Source organism: Mixophyes fleayi, chromosome 3 (assembly GCF_038048845.1).
Source record: "Mixophyes fleayi isolate aMixFle1 chromosome 3, aMixFle1.hap1, whole genome shotgun sequence".
In the NCBI taxonomy this organism is placed as follows: Eukaryota; Metazoa; Chordata; class Amphibia; order Anura; family Limnodynastidae; genus Mixophyes; species Mixophyes fleayi.
In genome coordinates this window covers 263,209,014-263,226,674 of record NC_134404.1, presented here as the reverse complement: position 1 = coordinate 263,226,674, position 17,661 = coordinate 263,209,014, and the positions used below count along the sequence as shown (strand labels likewise).

Genomic DNA, 17,661 nt, shown 5'->3' with positions numbered 1-17,661 from the left:
CCAGTCTCAAAGTTTCTGCCCTCAGCGTTTCTAGCCCTGCTTCTAATACACATATTCCTGGGTCCATGCTTGCTTCATGCTGGTATGATCTTGATCCCTGTTTGTTCATTGGGTAATCTGAAATACAGAAATAGTTGTTCTGCTTGTTGCCTAACTTAATCTGTGAGCTTCCCATATTTCCCTTGATTGCTGTTTTGTGCTAAACTATGAGAATAAAACATAACATTACATTATGGTAGCACATATTCAGTAGAGCCTAAGTGGCAGTGGGCTCTGAAATACCAGGAAATTGTAAATTGATCACCTATGACGGAGAACACTTTATTAGCTGCCATATTGCTCTCTTAATAGAAGATGCATTCAGTTTGAAAAAAGACAAAAAACAAAACTCAAGATAAAAAGCAGGTGGCATATTTAATTTAACTACATACGTTTTCTTCCCCCCCCCCCCAATATTCTTATATACATACACAAACCACAGCTGTATAGATTTCAGATTTTGCACTTTGTTAAAATGGTGCTTGCAAACCAGTATCCATTTTCCTTCGCTGGTTGCAGTGCACTGAATTTTTGCTTTCTTGCATAGTTGTCAAACTCTGGACACTTGTAAGTAAAATACATATATACAAACCAAAATGAGTACTTCATTATTTTACGTTTTAATTCTTCAAACTCTGCTAGAGATTTCTGCCACATTTTAGAGATTTACATACTACTGTAGTCCCTAAAACACCTCAACCACAAAACGTTCTGTTAAATTTGAAGCTCTGCAACACATACATTCAAAAAGGAATGAGAGTATAAAGAGGTTCTGTACCAGTGGCTGACAACAAATACGGCCATATCAATGTCATAGAAAAACATGAAAAAGGATAAATCCATGTTTTTCAACCCCCCGACTAGCTAGTTTAGTTTGCTAGAAACAGTTACTCACAATTTAAGCAATATTTTCCAACATTTTCTGTGCATACGGCTTTTAAAGTCCTATGAAATGTAAACAACTTAAGAGACTAGGAAGGGCGTTTTATTTACTCTGAAAACGGACACATAGGGGAGAATTCTATTCCTTGCGCTCTGGCACCGGACACCACGACGATGTCCAGCTGCACACAATTATGTGTACCATACTACCCGAACATCACCGATTTTCTGCACACCTCTAAGAAATATGATGATAAATCAATGGAAAAACAAAAACAAACATTGCCACAGAGTGCCTTCACAACCGTTCCAGAAGTACTCCATGGCACATCGCTTGGAATTGAATTCCTCCCTTAGGGTATAGTTTTGTAAAGTCAAATTTAGTTGACGTATCCTTTAAAAAGGCACATCACACATTAATGCACTCTTAATGACCTTTACGTTACACATTTACAAGCTTCCACTTACAACTGGACGTAAGCAAGTCGCATAGGCAGCCGCAGGTTGAATCTGACTATTTATAATCTAATGGGGACAGAGAAGTAACTGTACTGCAAGTAGAGCAACACAGAATTTGCCCTAAAAATGTAATGAAGTATTTTATCCTCAAAGATTTGCTTTTAGGAATATCTGCTGTAAACATTTGTAGACAAAACTTTTTATCATTGTTCAATTTAATAACTTTTACATGCTACATCTTCGAACATATCATCTAAAACAAAACTTCGATCAAACTCCTCTGAACAGGACATGAGTTCAAACAGAAATTTGTACTCCTGTGGGTAGATGTTGCCTGTTGTTACGGTCTTGGGCAGTGCTAAACTTTCCACCAACTTTTCTCCACTACCTGGATCGAAGGAACTGGAAGACAGGAAATATTCATTCAATCACTTACAGCAAAAGTGTGAGTATGTACACACACAGTAAACATGCTAACATTTGCGACTTTATACAACATGCTCCTTAAAAAGTGGTAATAAAATAAATTAATAGGTTATATGTGCACAATAGACCAAGAAGTACCAACTTTCTGCTTTTATTTGAGCATGTATGTAGACAACTTTTAAAGTACTAGATACATTCTACTACAGAAAAAAAATAAATTAAATCTAGCATAAGGGATATGCTTGCAAAACAGACTCATGAGCAGAAGTTAAATAAAGAGTTACCGATGAAACAGACTCTGCACAAAACCATGAAAATATGCTGCCGAGCTGTAAAGGCACATAAAAAACACTTCGGTTCTTGGTGAAAAGACTTACTTCAGTTTGTCTATCAATCTTGACCTGCGCTTCGCCAGAAATTGCTTTACCATGTGGATAAATATATTGCCGTCTGCAGGTGTAAAACGCTCAGTGAACAAGTCTCTTCGTGGGGTTATCCGTACTAAACACAAGTGTTCATTTGGGAGATCCTGCAAACAAAAGAAAATAAATTTGGTTAATGAATCGTGATCAAGTTGTGGTGCACTACAGTATATACACAAACGGGTTGTTTTTTTCCGTATCCCTCTTGCTGCAGCACTGAATGGCTATTAAAACTACCCTGAAGCTGCTGCTTCTCTCAAAACGTCAGTCTGTCACCAGTATTAGGCTATTGGTAGATGCAGAGAAGGCCAGCTGCAGACAAAAACAAACAGTCATTAGGGACTGGTGTGTGCAAACGGAGGCTGTTAATGTTATGTGGGGACTGGTGTGTGTTGGAGGTGTTATTGTTATGCAGGGACTATTTGGAAGAGAACTAATATTGTGTAAGCACTGGTGTGTGTGTGGGTGCATAATATATTTTGGGCAATGAGGTTAATGTTATTTTTGGTCAGGTTACAAAATGAGCTTATTTATTAAATGTGAATGCTAATAATCAATTTAACGTTTGGGCAGTTTCTGTCGCTGCTGACGTCCAAGCTTAAAACACCAGCAGCAACAGGTGATCAAAACTACAAGAACAGATAGGAGATAGCAGGACTCAGACAACTATCCCAATCTGGTGGAGGCAGTCCAGAACAGTTGTACTGCAAAATTCTGTGCCTGCAGTGTAAATAATGTTTTGTGTTGTCATGTGACCCTTGTGAAAAGTTCATGCATATTGTGTAACATCGAGCATTCTTTTACATGAGAGCACAGAATCTGGAGGGGTGCGGGGTTTAACATATTGGGAGGACCCGGCCATTTAAACTTAACTGTGGCCTAGGCACATTTGTGCTCCTCATCTTATGTCCACATGCAAACACACACATTGTCTTTTGTAGGGAGAAATATTAAAAAATAGTTAGCAGTAGGATTTGGTACACTTATCAAATGGAATACATGACATGCATCATCCGTAATACCTCTAAATCATTTAACAAGTTCTGGGCGCTATGGACCTCATACTTTCAAATCCAAACTCTTTTCGTCACGTGATTCTACAGCATCGCTCCATCTGGATCCTTCCTTCCTTTCCCCATTTCTTCTTTTTCAGATTCTACTCCACCCCTTCCTTTCTCTTATTCTTAGGCGGTCCACCACACCGCCTCCCATCCTCATTCTCTTCTGTCTAACTTCTCTCTTTGAAGTTTCCGCTTTCTTTATTGAAAAATCAGATCAACACCCGTACCCATATTCTTTTCTAAGACACTGTATGTTTTAATGCATGTGTATTATTCAGCTGTTTAGAACACATTGCTGTACAGAATGTTACTTCCTGTTGACCATTGCAAAAATAAAAGAAAAATTAGTTAACAGGTGGAGGGGGCATTTATGGGGAGTTTGCCTGGTTTATGGGCAGATGCACGAATGGAGAGGGGTTGGAGGGTGGTCTAGCACTAGACATCCCTCCTACAAAGCTCGTCATTTAACCTTTGGTGGTAGCACACGTTGAGCGACTTGGTTGGACTATTCATCTAGACTAAAAATTGCAAGCCAGTCATAGAGCTTGTTAGGATTCCGAGATCTCCCTTGTTCAAATTGTCTGCCAAGTTCCAACAGTTCATTGAAATGTTGACCCACCCATAAAAATCATGGACTTGTGCTGTGCAGCTCTATGCTTTTGCCAAACACTTTCAGAAACGTGGTCACTTTATTACAGGAATGCATGTCATTGTTTATCAAAGGATTGTTATTTCTTCCTTGATTTTCTGCTTTTGGAAGAAGGATATCTTATCCATGAGAGAAAAATGTTGGTTTGTGGGTAAATATAACATCCGATTCTGTGTCCCGAAAATGAAAAATACTTTTGCTTTTTACTGGGTCAAAGCAAAGTTTTTTTCTAATTTGTAAGCTATGTCAGGACTGAGAATATTGGAACAGATTTTTCCACCCATTGTACAATTAATACAATATTGTCAGACGTACTGCCTTCTGTCATGATCTTGGAGTATATTAACGCTTTCAAAGCATTAAATGTACGTTAGTAGCAGGTGATCCTTATGTGGAGATGCAATTTCAAAATTTGTCAATGGACAGTTTCTAGTGTAGTGTCTAGGCATTACTACTTCTGCTTCCTGGTCACCTAATTGCAATATATTGCATTCAAAGCAAACACTGACAGAGCTCAATGGGAAAGATTTATCCACCATTTTAGGGACACCCATGCCTACCCATTAGCACTGCTAAAATGTAGTCTGCAGCTATTATCCATCATAGTGTTAACACTAAATTCAGCATATTCTAGATTTAACTCTGCACAGAGGTGGAATTATTAAAGCTGAAAATTGCAGCAACTAAAAAAGTTATTGCAAAGGAAGGTTGGCCCATGAGGAAAGACTTGAAGCACATCACACTGTCAGCCAGAAAACCTATTTCAAGGAACCTTTCTTATCCTACAGTAGCTGCTTTAAATAAACGTACCGATATCACTATGGTACTGCAGAAACTTAGAAATAAATAAAAAAAAAATATGCAATAAATTAGGAAGACACAAACTAGTGTTTCTGGCTAAATTGTTATGTGCAAATGAATTACAATAAATTAATTCATAGTTACAAGTCCACCTGACTTTTACTTTCTTCTACTCCAAATGCAAAAAAGGATTCAAGATGTAAATTCAGCAACTGAAAAATTATCCATCTACAAAAATCTAGCACTGCAAAATATATAATGCCTCACTGAACATTACAGCACATACCCCAGACTTGACCGTTATAGAACCTTTACACTTTGTAGGTGTCGCAAATGTGGACCAGGGCTCCTACAGGAAAATATAATAAATAATACAAGGTAGAGAGGTTATACAAAAAAACAAAGAGTTAAACAGGGATATATAGCAGCTTGCATTTTATTTAAAGAGCAAATGCTTAAATTTCATACAATTAATTACACCCCCCCTCCCCCTAAAAAACCATGGGAGGGGATTTTATGCATGTTATAAACCTGAATGGAACCTTAAAATTTGCTGCTGTAGTTACCAACAAGCAAGGCTGCCTCCCCTGTGTAGCAGAATACCTCCTCTTCCCTAAAACCCATCTTTTCATTCAATAGACATGGCAGCATCCAATCCGCAATTGGATTGGACCTATTCCATAGGATTAGTCTCATACACGGCTTGACTTTATAGGCCCCGACATGTTGCGTATAAGCTTTGACTGTGTCATCTCTGTAGATTTAAATATACATGTTTAGGGAAATGGTAAGCATTCAGGTATTCATGTGTACAGACAAGGTACTTTTTCGTAACAGCGGCACACATTAAGATTTAATCTTTAATTTCTGGACCATAAAGTGTAGTATTTCTGTAGTTATGCTTCCTCCCTATTTCATTAGTTATTTTGAGCACATTGCTGTTGTCAAAGGACACAAAACATAGCTTTGCAATTTAAGTTAATATATGCAAATAACACATTTTTATACTTGCCAGAAGTATGCAAATTGTAGCACTTTCTACATTTAGCATGTATTGCAAGCATGAAAAACAACTTAGAAACTATTTGAATGTATTGTACCCTTTTACAATTGTTATCAAAGATTTTGAATCTTTGAAAGGAGTCAAAATGGGCAAGGGCTTGTCCACATGAGCAGAAGACTCGCATTGCGTTCCAAAAGAAGCATGACATGAGTATACTACCAGTTACATGGATGAACATTCCATTGATCCCTAAAATGCTTCAAAATGATTCAGACAATTTTCCCACCATCACTTCTATGTTGTGTATTTCATTGCTGTATATAAGAGACATGGCATAGGGATCTATATGCAACACCCCCTCTGGTGTTGTTCACACCTCCCAGAGTGTATGGCCTGGCACTGGGATCCAGAGGAGACACACTGGGAATGTCGCTTAGCAACATCAGGCTGGTATGAGTTGAGTGGATCTGTGTGTGGAGAGTCACAGCCATAGTTGCCAATTCCGCTTATAGCAAGCGGAATTGGGCTTCTTTTTTACACGAGTTGCGGTTTTTTTTAGGCTGCCGCTTGTCGCTTATTTTTGGGCTTGGAAACACTGATCTTAACCTGTGAAGGAACTACAAGTCCCAGCATGCTCGTGTCTCTCGCACCTGGAAAGCTCATGGTTAATTAAGCCAACTAGATTCTAACTTTCCTGCCGATAGCGATGATCGTAGTGAATAAACACTGACATACCTGCTCACACCGACATTTACTATAACTCAGTGCTGCCTGTATCGGAAGTAACGCAAAAGCAATATAGCAACACTGCCCAACGTTTCTAGGCGGCCCCGCCCACTCATCGCCCATAGCCAATGAGAAACCTGCCTATGAACTACCAATGGTAATTTATCTTACAGCAAGCTCCAGCGCTGTATGAATGTGACAGCAGCATGCCACACACGCATTTTTTTTTTTCTTCTTTGAACTGTTTACATTTAGTGATTGGTTGGGACAATCACATGTTTTGTTTTATGGGCAGGTGCAGCGATATTCCTCCAATAAAGTGGCATTTTTGTTTGTTGGTGGGCGGAGTCAGAGGAGGACATGGAATAAATCACAGGAAGACGGATCTGCAACAACCTGCTGAAATAAGTGCTGTGGTCATCTACATCCATGTCAGGAGCTATCCAGGGATGAGAAGGAGGTGCACTGCCTAAACTGTGCACCTCAACATTACACAGTGACAGGGGGTTACATATAGATTCTTTGCTGGTTGTATTTACCCAACATTTGGAATACAGCACAAATTTTCCACTCATATGGATGAGTCCTTCACATGATTTATCAAAGGGACACTTTCTCTTACTTTATCTCTGACAAACTTCGGGCTATGATGATTTGTTTCCAAGATTAGTTATGTACCTTGTGCAGAAGCTCAATGTCGCAGGCCGCCTGATACAACACACCCAATGCTTGATACTTTCTAAAATCTCCAGGTTTAGAAATCAGATTCTACAATGAAAAGGTGATCAATGGTTATTTTCATAGCTTTCCCATCAACACTGCTAATTAAAAAAAAAAAAAACAATATTTGACACATAGCGTTCGATAAGAGATTTAACAGGAAAAAAACAAAACAAAAATACAAAGTTCAGCATTTTAATTAGCAAATATAGACAACCCAGCAAGACATCCTCTTTTTTTCCTGAAACTATATTAATAATAATTCATTATTATAAAGCACCTCCCAAAAGGACTCACTCACATTACATTGTTGTAGTGGGCACCCTCAGCTGCTATTCTATATAATTCACATCAATCCTGACCTCAATAGAGTTTGCAGTCTAAACACACGCACATGCATGGACACGGTTTTTGCCAAAAGCCAATAAACTTACTTGCATGTTTTTGGACTGTGTAAGGAAACCAACACAAACACAGAGAGGACAAACAATCTCCATATAGACAGAGCACTGGTTTGACCTGAACTCATGACCCTGGCGCTGAGGCACAGCAATGCTAATCACTGTGCCTACTGTTGGAGGTACTCACACATAGGCTTGCCAATAACATGAAACCAGGAACACACAAAAGGCGGTCCCTGACATTTCCTTCTTAAGAGGGTGACTTAAGGGTCATGTCCCTGTAAGAGTTAAAACGCAACTGGGACAATATCTTAAATGCTCATTAATTGGGATCCTATAAACTAGTTATTTTACTGCTATAAAGTAGCAGAGCATTTGACCATTAACTAAAATGGTAAGAGAGCACATTACCTGGTATTGATTTTCACTCATAAACACATTTAATTCAATTCTGCCATATCTGTAAATGGAAAGTTGTTGGTAGAGGGGATAAATTTGTCGCCAGAGTAAATTACCCTCTTTTTTATGTTTAAGCATCACAAAAACTTTTATAGGAATATCTGGAAAAAAAAAAAAAATTACAACAAATTAATGGTGAAATCTAATAGATTTCAAGAAATGAAACAAAACCCTTCAATTAAACTGTAACCCCAATTAAAAAGGTGTAATGATGTCTCCTTTCTCTACACATTAAGGTTTAACTACTCAGAAAGTAAGAAACAGTATGACATGGTCAGGATCTTGGTCCTAACCATAATTGAGAACAGTCATTTTCCTGTGGCTTTTGCTTTCTTAGGAAAACATTATAAATAAATTCTGTGCAAAAGTACCTAACTCAGTCTTTATTGTTATACAGCACGTAAAAGGTGGTCACAGACTGTTCAATTTGGACAGCTGTACTTGCATATAACTAGAATACAGACACTGATTAGCCAACACCGATACATTCCCCCCTCTGTACCTAATCATTGTTCTGGAGAAGAAAGTCCACAAAAACAGAAAGCCAAACTTACCTGCAGCCCAGGGAACCTCACTTATGCCCAAGAGTTTCATCAAAGTACTGGAATACATAGACGGAGGCTGAACAAGTCCCTCAGACCAGGGATCCAGCCTGAAGAAGTCACAGTGAGCAACTTTTAGCCTTCCATTTGTTTTACTCTGTAAAACCTGGAGATAGAAGTAGTGAATTGAATTGTTTGTACATACTTAAATTCCTAAGCAGTAACATGTATGTAACGGTAAGGATAGAAGGGTGTATGTACACCCAGCATTTTTCTCAGTATCCAATGACAATGAAAATAAGCAACTTGGTGTAAAGCAGCGTTTCTAAATTCCAGTCCTCACGCAGCCCTAACAGCTCATGTTTTGAGGATTTCTGTCTATGGAACAGGTAGGATAATTACTGACCCAGTAAGTAGACCAAGTCACCTGTTCATGATTAAAGAAACCCTGAAAACCATGAGCTGTTGGGGGTGCGGGAGGACTGGAGTTAAGAAACTCTGCTCTAGAGGTTATAGGGCAGTGTTGGCTAACCTGTGACACTCCAGGTGTCGTGAAACTACAAGTCCCAGCATACCCTTCCCGCAATAAGCTGCTATATATTGGCAAAGTATGCTGGGACTTGTAGTTTCACAACACCTGGTGTGTCACAGGTTAGCCAACACTGAAAGACAGCATAGGCTTTCCATCTGATGTAAACAGTGAACCTTTAATTAAGCAAACCCCTACCTGCCCCCTTACATCTTTATTTCTCACCTTCTGCTTTACATGGGGCAGAGACATCATACCTCATGCTTCAGTGTAAATGTGTTTAGGCTACAGTTTTCCATATTGTGAGGGTTGGCCAACCTGTGGCCCTCCAGGTCTTGTGAAACTACAAGTCCCAGCATATACTGCCAACTATCAGAGCATGCGGACATTTGTAGTTTTACAACACCTGGAGAGCCACAGGTTGGCCAGGCCTGGAGAAGTAGCAAAAGTATCAGAAGTGCTGAGAGTCAAAATTCTCCTGTCAGCAGTAGCTGCAAAATGAACTACTAGTGCAGAGTAGGCAGGTCAAGAGGAACTCTTTTCTTTGTAAAGCCCGTTTTACAAAGCTCCTTCTGTCTAAACTAATGCTTGCTTCCAGATGGCTTCCTCTTACATTACAAGATCCCCTGTGTCGTAAGTCAAGATGGCCTATAGGAGAAGACCCTGGTGATAGTACTCTTTCGTGAGAATGGAGCAGTTGGGGACTTTGCTCTTTTTATACATAATACACAAGGCACTATGTATAGTTTGTTAATTCTGAAAAAAAATAAAAGCAAATACTATTAAGTATTTTTTGAAAGAAAAGGGTTGCAGGGCAAATGTATTGCATTTGTGAATTTAAAAACATCTTTGAAATAAACCATTGCTGAGGTGACTTGATGGCAGTAGCTGTTCTCTACAAAAGTTAAGACCTTTTCAATACCTGTAAATGAGGAAGGAAACGTGCATTGCTTTCCAAGGCGACCACATTGATGCCAGCATCTAGCAATGCCTGGGTGAGAATTCCTGGACCTAAATAAATGAGATCAATATTTTATAACCTCAGTATGTCCTGAATCATTAAAACATGCACTTTTCACTTGCCTCACCCAAATACCAACAAAGTTATAATAAACAAAGTATCTGGAAGTCAATAGAAACCAATATTATATATATCTATCAACATCTAGTTTCATCTTCTAGATTTCTGTCACATTCTTGTGGTGTATATTTACAGCCCAAAAGAAACAAATGTTGGTATTTCTCGTTGAAACGGGCAATATAGAGTTTGTGAAACAATAATTGGCGATTTGTCATTGTAAATATTAATGTTGACTCAATGACTTAAGAAAATAACATCTCTCTATCCCTCGCTCTGTTCTTCTCTCCTCTTCCTATTTCTTTCCCACTACTTGTTATTAAAAACCCTTGGTCATCTTCAATGCTCTCAATACAATACCCCTACATTTAGTTGTTAAGATGTTATGCTGGTCGTATTTTCTGGTTTCTAATTATTTATTTTTATGTTGACTCTGAACACTGGTTGTATTTATAATTGACCTTACAAAAATAAATCTTTAAAATAAATAAATCTAAAAAAATGGAAACAAGGAGAGTACCCTTTATGGCCACTGTACAGTAATACACACTTTCATGGCTGGCATACACAGGGATAAATACAGTAATATTAACATACTAATATGCACACAGACATACACAAGAATAATGGACATATAAACAAACACACATGTGGCTACAAAAGTAATTGTACACAAAAACTAAATTATTTTGAAACTTGTAATTTACACACACAGGAATACAAATAAACACACACACACACACACACACACGATAACAAGCATATACACACTATTATAAACAATGAGACACCAAACAAACACCAGATACCATACAGTATCTGGTATATTTTTAACCTGGACTCAAAAGAAAGAAGGAAAGGAAGGATTTTTGGTTTAACAACAACAACCAGGAAACAAAATAGTGTAAAATCCAGGAGCATGTGAAATTAGGGGAAAAATCTAACACTCAAAATTAAAAGGTCCCCCTCCCCTTTGTAGAACACTTGCGTGGCTAAGGCACAAAATACTGTACTGAACTGTTGCAGAAATACACAAAACAATTCTACAGTACTATGAAAGTACCAGTAACATGAAGTGGTAAATTGTGGAGTAAAATGAGACAAAAGGTAGTGTACATGACAGAAATCATATTGAAGAGCACTGTACCATTTAATTTCCAATATGTGTAGCAAAACTGAAAACTCAATTGAATAGTAATGTATCTTATACATGTAGTTGTTATTTTTAGAGTATAAATTGAAATCAATATTATGACAATGTTAGTGGTTAGGTTCATACCTGGGTTGCACTCCATAACGATTGGTGCATCTCTGCCAAGTCCACTCGGATGCAAGCACTTCAAAATCGTATTTGCAAGACCAGGGTCGTTTATACAACACTGTGAGCGTCTACAAGATGCTGACTTCTTCATTTCACAACTGTGGTCTGTTGGCCACTGTTTCTGAGCAGCCATAGCAGACATCCCATAAGAATTTGAGAAGTTTACTGTGCCATTACAACACTTTATTACATTGTGACTTCGTCTTGGGGAAAAAAGCACTGGCACTCCAGTGTGTGGCCCACTGCGCAGTATACACATCCCCCTCTGAGCTCCCCTGATTGAAGACATTGTGCAGACTTTGTCAAGTTCTCACAAAGATGTTCACTTCCTGTAAAAGTCGAAAAGTACATTGGTCTCCTTCAGCAGACTCAAAGAATCACCGTTTTGTTTTAAATCAAAATAAATCTATTAGTTGATACACTAAAACAGAATAAATAAAGTAACATGTAAACTTAAAAAAAAATAGTATCTGTATAAAGGGTGAAGTTTAATGTCATTGTCAATAAACAGCAAGTTCTTGTGTCAACACTAAGTTTACTAACAGAGCAGTACAAGGAATACTGCACCCCTACTCTATTAATTATTACAGACATCAAGTCGGATATCAGTGATATGTATAAAAGGCCTATATATAGCCCCATCACAGACCTCATGTCACTTTCTATATCTATATATTTATAGTAGGGAGTGTGGTATCCAATATTTCAGAACACTATACTTAATAACGCATTTTTATTATGAATGCTGATCTTAAAAGTGTACCAGCAAATGTAAACAACATTAAAAAGATACCCCACCCTTCCATTAAAAATAGTTACAAATTAACATCTTGTAATCATTTCCCCCCCCCCCCCCCCATTTCAGCTATGAACATGTATCGCAAACAAGATAAAATTTAGCCAGAAATGGGAACAGTGGCTTGCTTACAACTTAGAAAACACAAGTACCGTACTTCTAAATTATGCCCTCTTGGCAAAGAGCATCCAAAGACCTTTACACCAATTTTCCCACTGATGACTTACATTATATAACTTATGGGAGCGGAATTTTTTTTTTCATTATTATTATATTATTCTGGCAATATGTAATGCTAAAATGTGCAACATAAATAATTAAATCCACCATTAACAATCTATTAATATTGTTAGATATTCACATTTCCCACATAATATATTGCTTATAATAGTGTCTCCTTAAAAAAAAAAAAAAATAAATATATATATAAAAAAAAAATTCCCTCATAAGTTAAGTTAATTTTGCCCCTTAATCAATAAATAATGTCTGTTTTGCAACAGCTTTGAAAACCCCAATTTAGTAAATCCAGCTGTTTGCATGTTTATCATTGTTAAAATCAGGACAGCGAGACCCACTATGTTGGGGTCCCTTCTATGGCATCACTCTGGGGCCTTACTAGTATAGACAGGCCACCAGCGGCCTCCTCTCTTCAATCTCTTAAATTCTGTTTGTCCCTTTGGGACTCATACCGGGCCAAATATAAATGGTCCTCCTCTATCTCACCTCTGACTCCTCTGGGGCAACCCACACTTGCCTCCTGGCAATTCAACACAACAATTTAAACATTGGATAAGTGCGGGAATATGGGTGGTCTCGGACCTGGCAGTCAATCAAACTTGGGCTTCTATGTCGGAGCTTCACCACAGTTTTGAACCGTTTCGCCCGTTTGTTTGTTTTTTTGAGTACTTCCAGGTCCGACACTTCGCTATGACTTTGCCCCTCCAAGATGTTCTCTGGACCCTCACTTCCTTTGAGTATATGTGTCTACATTCCCCTCTCACTAAAGGGATGATCTACCGGATCTATAATTGGCTCATAGAATATACCTTTGATACCCCAGGCCAACATGAGCGGGAATGGGAGAATGACCTGGGTGCTCCTCCAGATGAATCATGCTGCTAGGAGATCAGGGAGGGGATTGCCAAGAGCTCAATCTCTAAGTTAATTAAGGAAACAGCATATAAAGTGTACTATAGGTGGTACTACACTCCTGATAAGATGTCTGGAATGTTTCCCACAGCCACTCCGAGCTGTTGGCGGGAATGTGGCCAGAAAGGTACGATGCTAGATATATGGTGGACCTGCCCTCGTATAGTTCCCTGGTCATTCCTTCTCTCTCGCCTTATACCTGATGAGAGCGCACCTTCTAACAAGCTTATTTCCCACATCTTGGCAGCTGCTAAATCCCTAATAGCAAAGCATTGGAAAGACCCTAGGGCTCTCTCTATGCAGGAATGACGGTCCTACATATGGCATGTCGCAAGCATGTAGAGTATAACGTGCCAACTCCATGATAAATCATATAATTTCAATAGGGTGTGGGCCCCGTGGTATTCACTAGAAGGCCGCAGCGGTCTATCCAGTATGGCTCCCCTTCCCACAGTTGGAATATAGCTCCTGGGCCGCCTCCGGATCCCCTAGGTTGGATATGGCGCGCTGCTGGTGAGTAACGTATGTCTGTTATTTTTTTTTTTTTTTTCTTTCGCCAATTTAATCATGAGGTTTAGTTTTTCCTAGCAATGTTTTATGTCTACTTATTAGCAATATTGTTAATAGTATTTGTGCCTTTCCACCCCCCATCCCTCTTCTCCCCCACTACCCCACCGATATAAATGTATAAAACACAGAGGAGACACCTTGTATATTAATACTGTTATGTTCACTATGTTGATTGTATTTTTCCTGTTGTTTGCTCTTTAAATAAAGAGTTTAAAAAAAAAAAAAATCAAAAAAAGAAAATCAGGATAGCGGTTTGTAAAGTGGTGGTTTTGAAAAATGTGTATTCTGGCCCTTATAACTGCGATTTTGGCTTTAGTAATTCTGAAAAAATAGCCAACAACTGGCGATTTGACCAAACCGCCCTTTAGTAAATCTAGCTCCATGTGTAAAATCTAACACAAAACACAAGTGCTTTCCAATAGTTACCCTGACTGGGTGTATGGAGCGCTCAAAATGTGTGGGGATTTTGAGTTAAGCACTCGTTTGTTGGCTAGAGCAGTTGTTAGATTTTACACGTGGAACGCACTGTGGTTAGTGCCCATTAGGGGCAAAACCCTTCCCTGTATGAGGTGGTGGATAGTATTCCGCATGAGGTTTTGAAAAAAAGGAAAATGGAGAGGGGCTGGATAAATGCTGTGAGCTGGGGGTAGACTCTGGCGGAGGTTGAGACCTCCCTAGGTGGTAGCTATAATCTGGCAGTCTCTCGATTCTTCGCTATCTATCCTGTTCTTATATTTTGTGGAAACTTTTTTTTTTTTTTTAGTAAGGTTTACATAAATTTAAAGTTTATTTTCATTTCCAAACCGTAAAGGGTGTGTGGGTGGTATTCTAGATTGGAGACGGGGTTGTTGAAATGCAGAGTACTTTGTTAAAGGATGTTATGGTTCTTTGATGGGTATAATTATTCTCATTTGTGAAGCGATGCAGTAGTTCTTGTGGAGGGGTTGTAGGAGAATTGGGCGTTATGATAATGTGAAGTTTCAGTCGTATTGGTCTATTTTAACAATTGATGTTGTATATAGTCTATTTTATTTTGGACAAAGTGGTTTCGGATTTATTTTTGTTGAATTTTTTAATTGGGGGGAAAAAAAAAAAACAACCCTTGCAAAACTACAGCTACTTATTCAAAATAATGAAAATGCTATCTGTGCCTACTTTGCCACCTGAATTCATGCCCAAAACAGTGTTGGGCTAGGCAAGACAGGTATTTTATATGTAACTGACCCCCCTGTGTTGATTCTCACTGTCAAATTGGTGGCCCAACAGCATTTAACCCATGCAAAACTGCAGCTACTTATTCAAAATTATAAAACACAGTGACTTTGCCCCCTGATTTCATGCCCAAAACCATGTTGGGTCAGGATAAATACTATTGCAGTTTGTATTAGTGACCCCCTTTAGTGTTAATCTGATGTGAAATCAGTGATCCAACTTGATATAAGGGCACATTTATCAATGTTCGGCAAAAGTGAGAAATAGTTATCAATCCTTATCGCATGGATAAGGATTGCACTATTTCTCAAATTTATGAACAACAGATCACAGAAAAAGCAGTTCCGAAAAACTGCTGTTTCTGTGATAAAAAAAACAAACATACTTACCCCCCCTCTTCGGAAGCCAGCTGCGTACATTATCAAGACAAGTTTCCGAAAAAGTGATTTTTTTGGAACTTGTTAGATATGAGCTGGGAGCATTCACCATACTGTAGAATGGTGACTGCTCCCAAAAACGAAGAGGAGTGGAAAGCAGCAGATATCCATGATATCTGCTGCGATGCACCTTTCATAAATATCCGGAGGACACCTAGGGGTATATTTAAGAAATAACGGTAGTGCACTATCGTGCACTTACCGTGTAAATTAGTCCACGATGTCTCCTACTCAAATTTATTAAAGGTGCATCGCAGTAGATATCATGGATATCTGCTGCTTTGCACTCCTTATCGTTTTTGCGAGCAGTCACCATACAACAGTATGGTGACTGCTCTGGCCGCAATCTAACAAGTCCCGAAAAAAATCTTTTTTTCGGGAACTTGTTGTGTTAATGTACGCCAGCTTACATTATCAGAATTGAAGAAATCCAATGCTGTCAGCTCTGCTCCGAAGAGCAGAGCTGGACAGCGCATGTGTGGAGGGATCACATGATCCCTCCCTGTCACTCAGCGCTCTCTCCAGAGACAGAGAGGGGATCTTAGAACTGGACATGCGCAATTGAAGAATGAAAAGAACGAGGAGAAGATCCGGAGACAGCGCTTCCGAAGAGGGGGGTAAGTATGATTTTTTACATCACAGAAACAGCAGTTTTTCGGAACTGCTGTTTCTGTGCAGGGTTGTACATTGCGATAAGGATTGAAAACTACTTTTCACTTTATGTGAATATTGATAAATGTGCCCCCTAGGGAGCTTAATTTCACGGTAAGTGTTGAATAGTGCACTACTGTGCTTTCATAAATATGCCCCTTAATCCTTTAAAAAATAAGCTTTTCTGAATAAGAAACTGGAGCATAAATAATAAGCTAACTTCAACCTTGTATGCACAATAGACTTTCAGTAACGTTTGAATTTACACTAATAGCATACACAGCTGTGATTGCTTTTCTGCGTTTTGTGCAAACAAAAAAACAGCATGCTCTAATTTTGTATAAGATATTATTTACTTACACTTAGATAGTTACTGGTGTTAGCGAAAATCCGTTATTACACATTTAACTCATACATAGTGGATTAATTTATTATACAGAACTCCAGTGACATATTACAATTGAACCTTTTCTTTAGTGATACACTGACATCGAGGTACAGGACATGCATGTGTCGGGGCAGCACGATACACTGACATCGCGGTACAGGACATGCATGTGTCGGGGCAGCCCGATACACTGACATCGCGGTACAGGACATGCATGTGTCGGGGCAGCTCGTCAGACTAGCCGAGGCCCGGGATCACACGTACCGCCGCGACATGCTCCTCACAGTGCCACTTACCTGGTTTCCATGGAGGCGCCGAGCACGCCAGGAGGGAATGACCTTGTCCCTGGAGCTGCACACATGGTAGCTCGGGTGAGAACAAGAGACAGATCCGACGCTTCCCTTTCCGGGGTCGGGCGTGTGACAGCCATGGAAGGCGGCCTATAGTAGCACTCACTAAGTACTTCTGCAATGTTAACTCTCGTCACGTGTGCTGTATTTAGTTGGTTGACAATATTAAAGGGGCACTTTGTTGCTTTCTAGTTACTTCACGTGTGACAAGGTCTCAGGAGTGAACAACCTTTATTTTACTTATTGCACTTGATTCGATGCCAATTTAAAAAGCTCATTGAATAAATAAGTAAATGGTCAGACGTCAGAATTGCACATAACATGCAGAAAAATAATTGTGTTGTTTACTTAGTATTGACAAATAGAGACATTTCCAGGGACAAATGTTGAAAACCTGGCACTGGCCCTGCAAATTAGAGGCATTTGGCAACTGCTAAAGTGTGGTCACTCTACCGTAAATACGTTGAGGAAACTATTAAACTATTGAGATTATTTATATGATTACAAAGACATTTTTAGTGCATAACCATTTTGTGGCTACTATTGATAGCGTGTAGGACAGACCAGTTAGCCTGTATTTTCAGTTTTTC

General features: G+C 39.0%; 1 protein-coding gene across 2 annotated transcripts; it reads right to left on the bottom strand.

Moving 5' to 3' along the window:
- Positions 1–395: 395 nt before the first annotated feature.
- TFB2M (transcription factor B2, mitochondrial) lies at positions 396–17,176 on the bottom strand. Of its 2 annotated transcripts, XM_075203547.1 has the most exons (9): positions 17,018–17,175; positions 11,477–11,847; positions 10,042–10,130; positions 8,603–8,756; positions 8,001–8,149; positions 7,147–7,236; positions 5,026–5,088; positions 2,184–2,335; positions 396–1,782 (listed from the first exon to the last, which is right to left on the bottom strand). In XM_075203547.1, the coding sequence occupies exons 2-9, from the start codon at positions 11,805–11,807 to the stop codon at positions 1,596–1,598; spliced, it is 1,215 nt and encodes a 404-aa protein (XP_075059648.1). In that variant the 5' UTR covers positions 11,808–11,847; positions 17,018–17,175; the 3' UTR covers positions 396–1,595. The 2 variants fall into 2 exon arrangements, with proteins under 2 accessions (XP_075059648.1, XP_075059649.1); XM_075203548.1 differs by lacking the exon at positions 5,026–5,088 and having other exon boundaries at positions 17,018–17,176.
- Positions 17,177–17,661: the final 485 nt, after the last annotated feature.

Bases quoted from the DNA above. Each gene is read 5' to 3' on its own strand.
- TFB2M (XM_075203547.1), bottom strand. From the start codon at position 11,807: ATGTCTTCAATCAGGGGAGCTCAGAGGGGGATGTGTATACTGCGCAGT. The intron at 2,336-5,025 runs GTATGTGCTGTA...TTTTGTTTGCAG, and splicing joins CTATAACGGTCAAGTCTGGG to GATCTCCCAAATGAACACTT. The intron at 1,783-2,183 runs GTAAGTCTTTTC...CCTGTCTTCCAG, and splicing joins AGATTGATAGACAAACTGAA to TTCCTTCGATCCAGGTAGTG.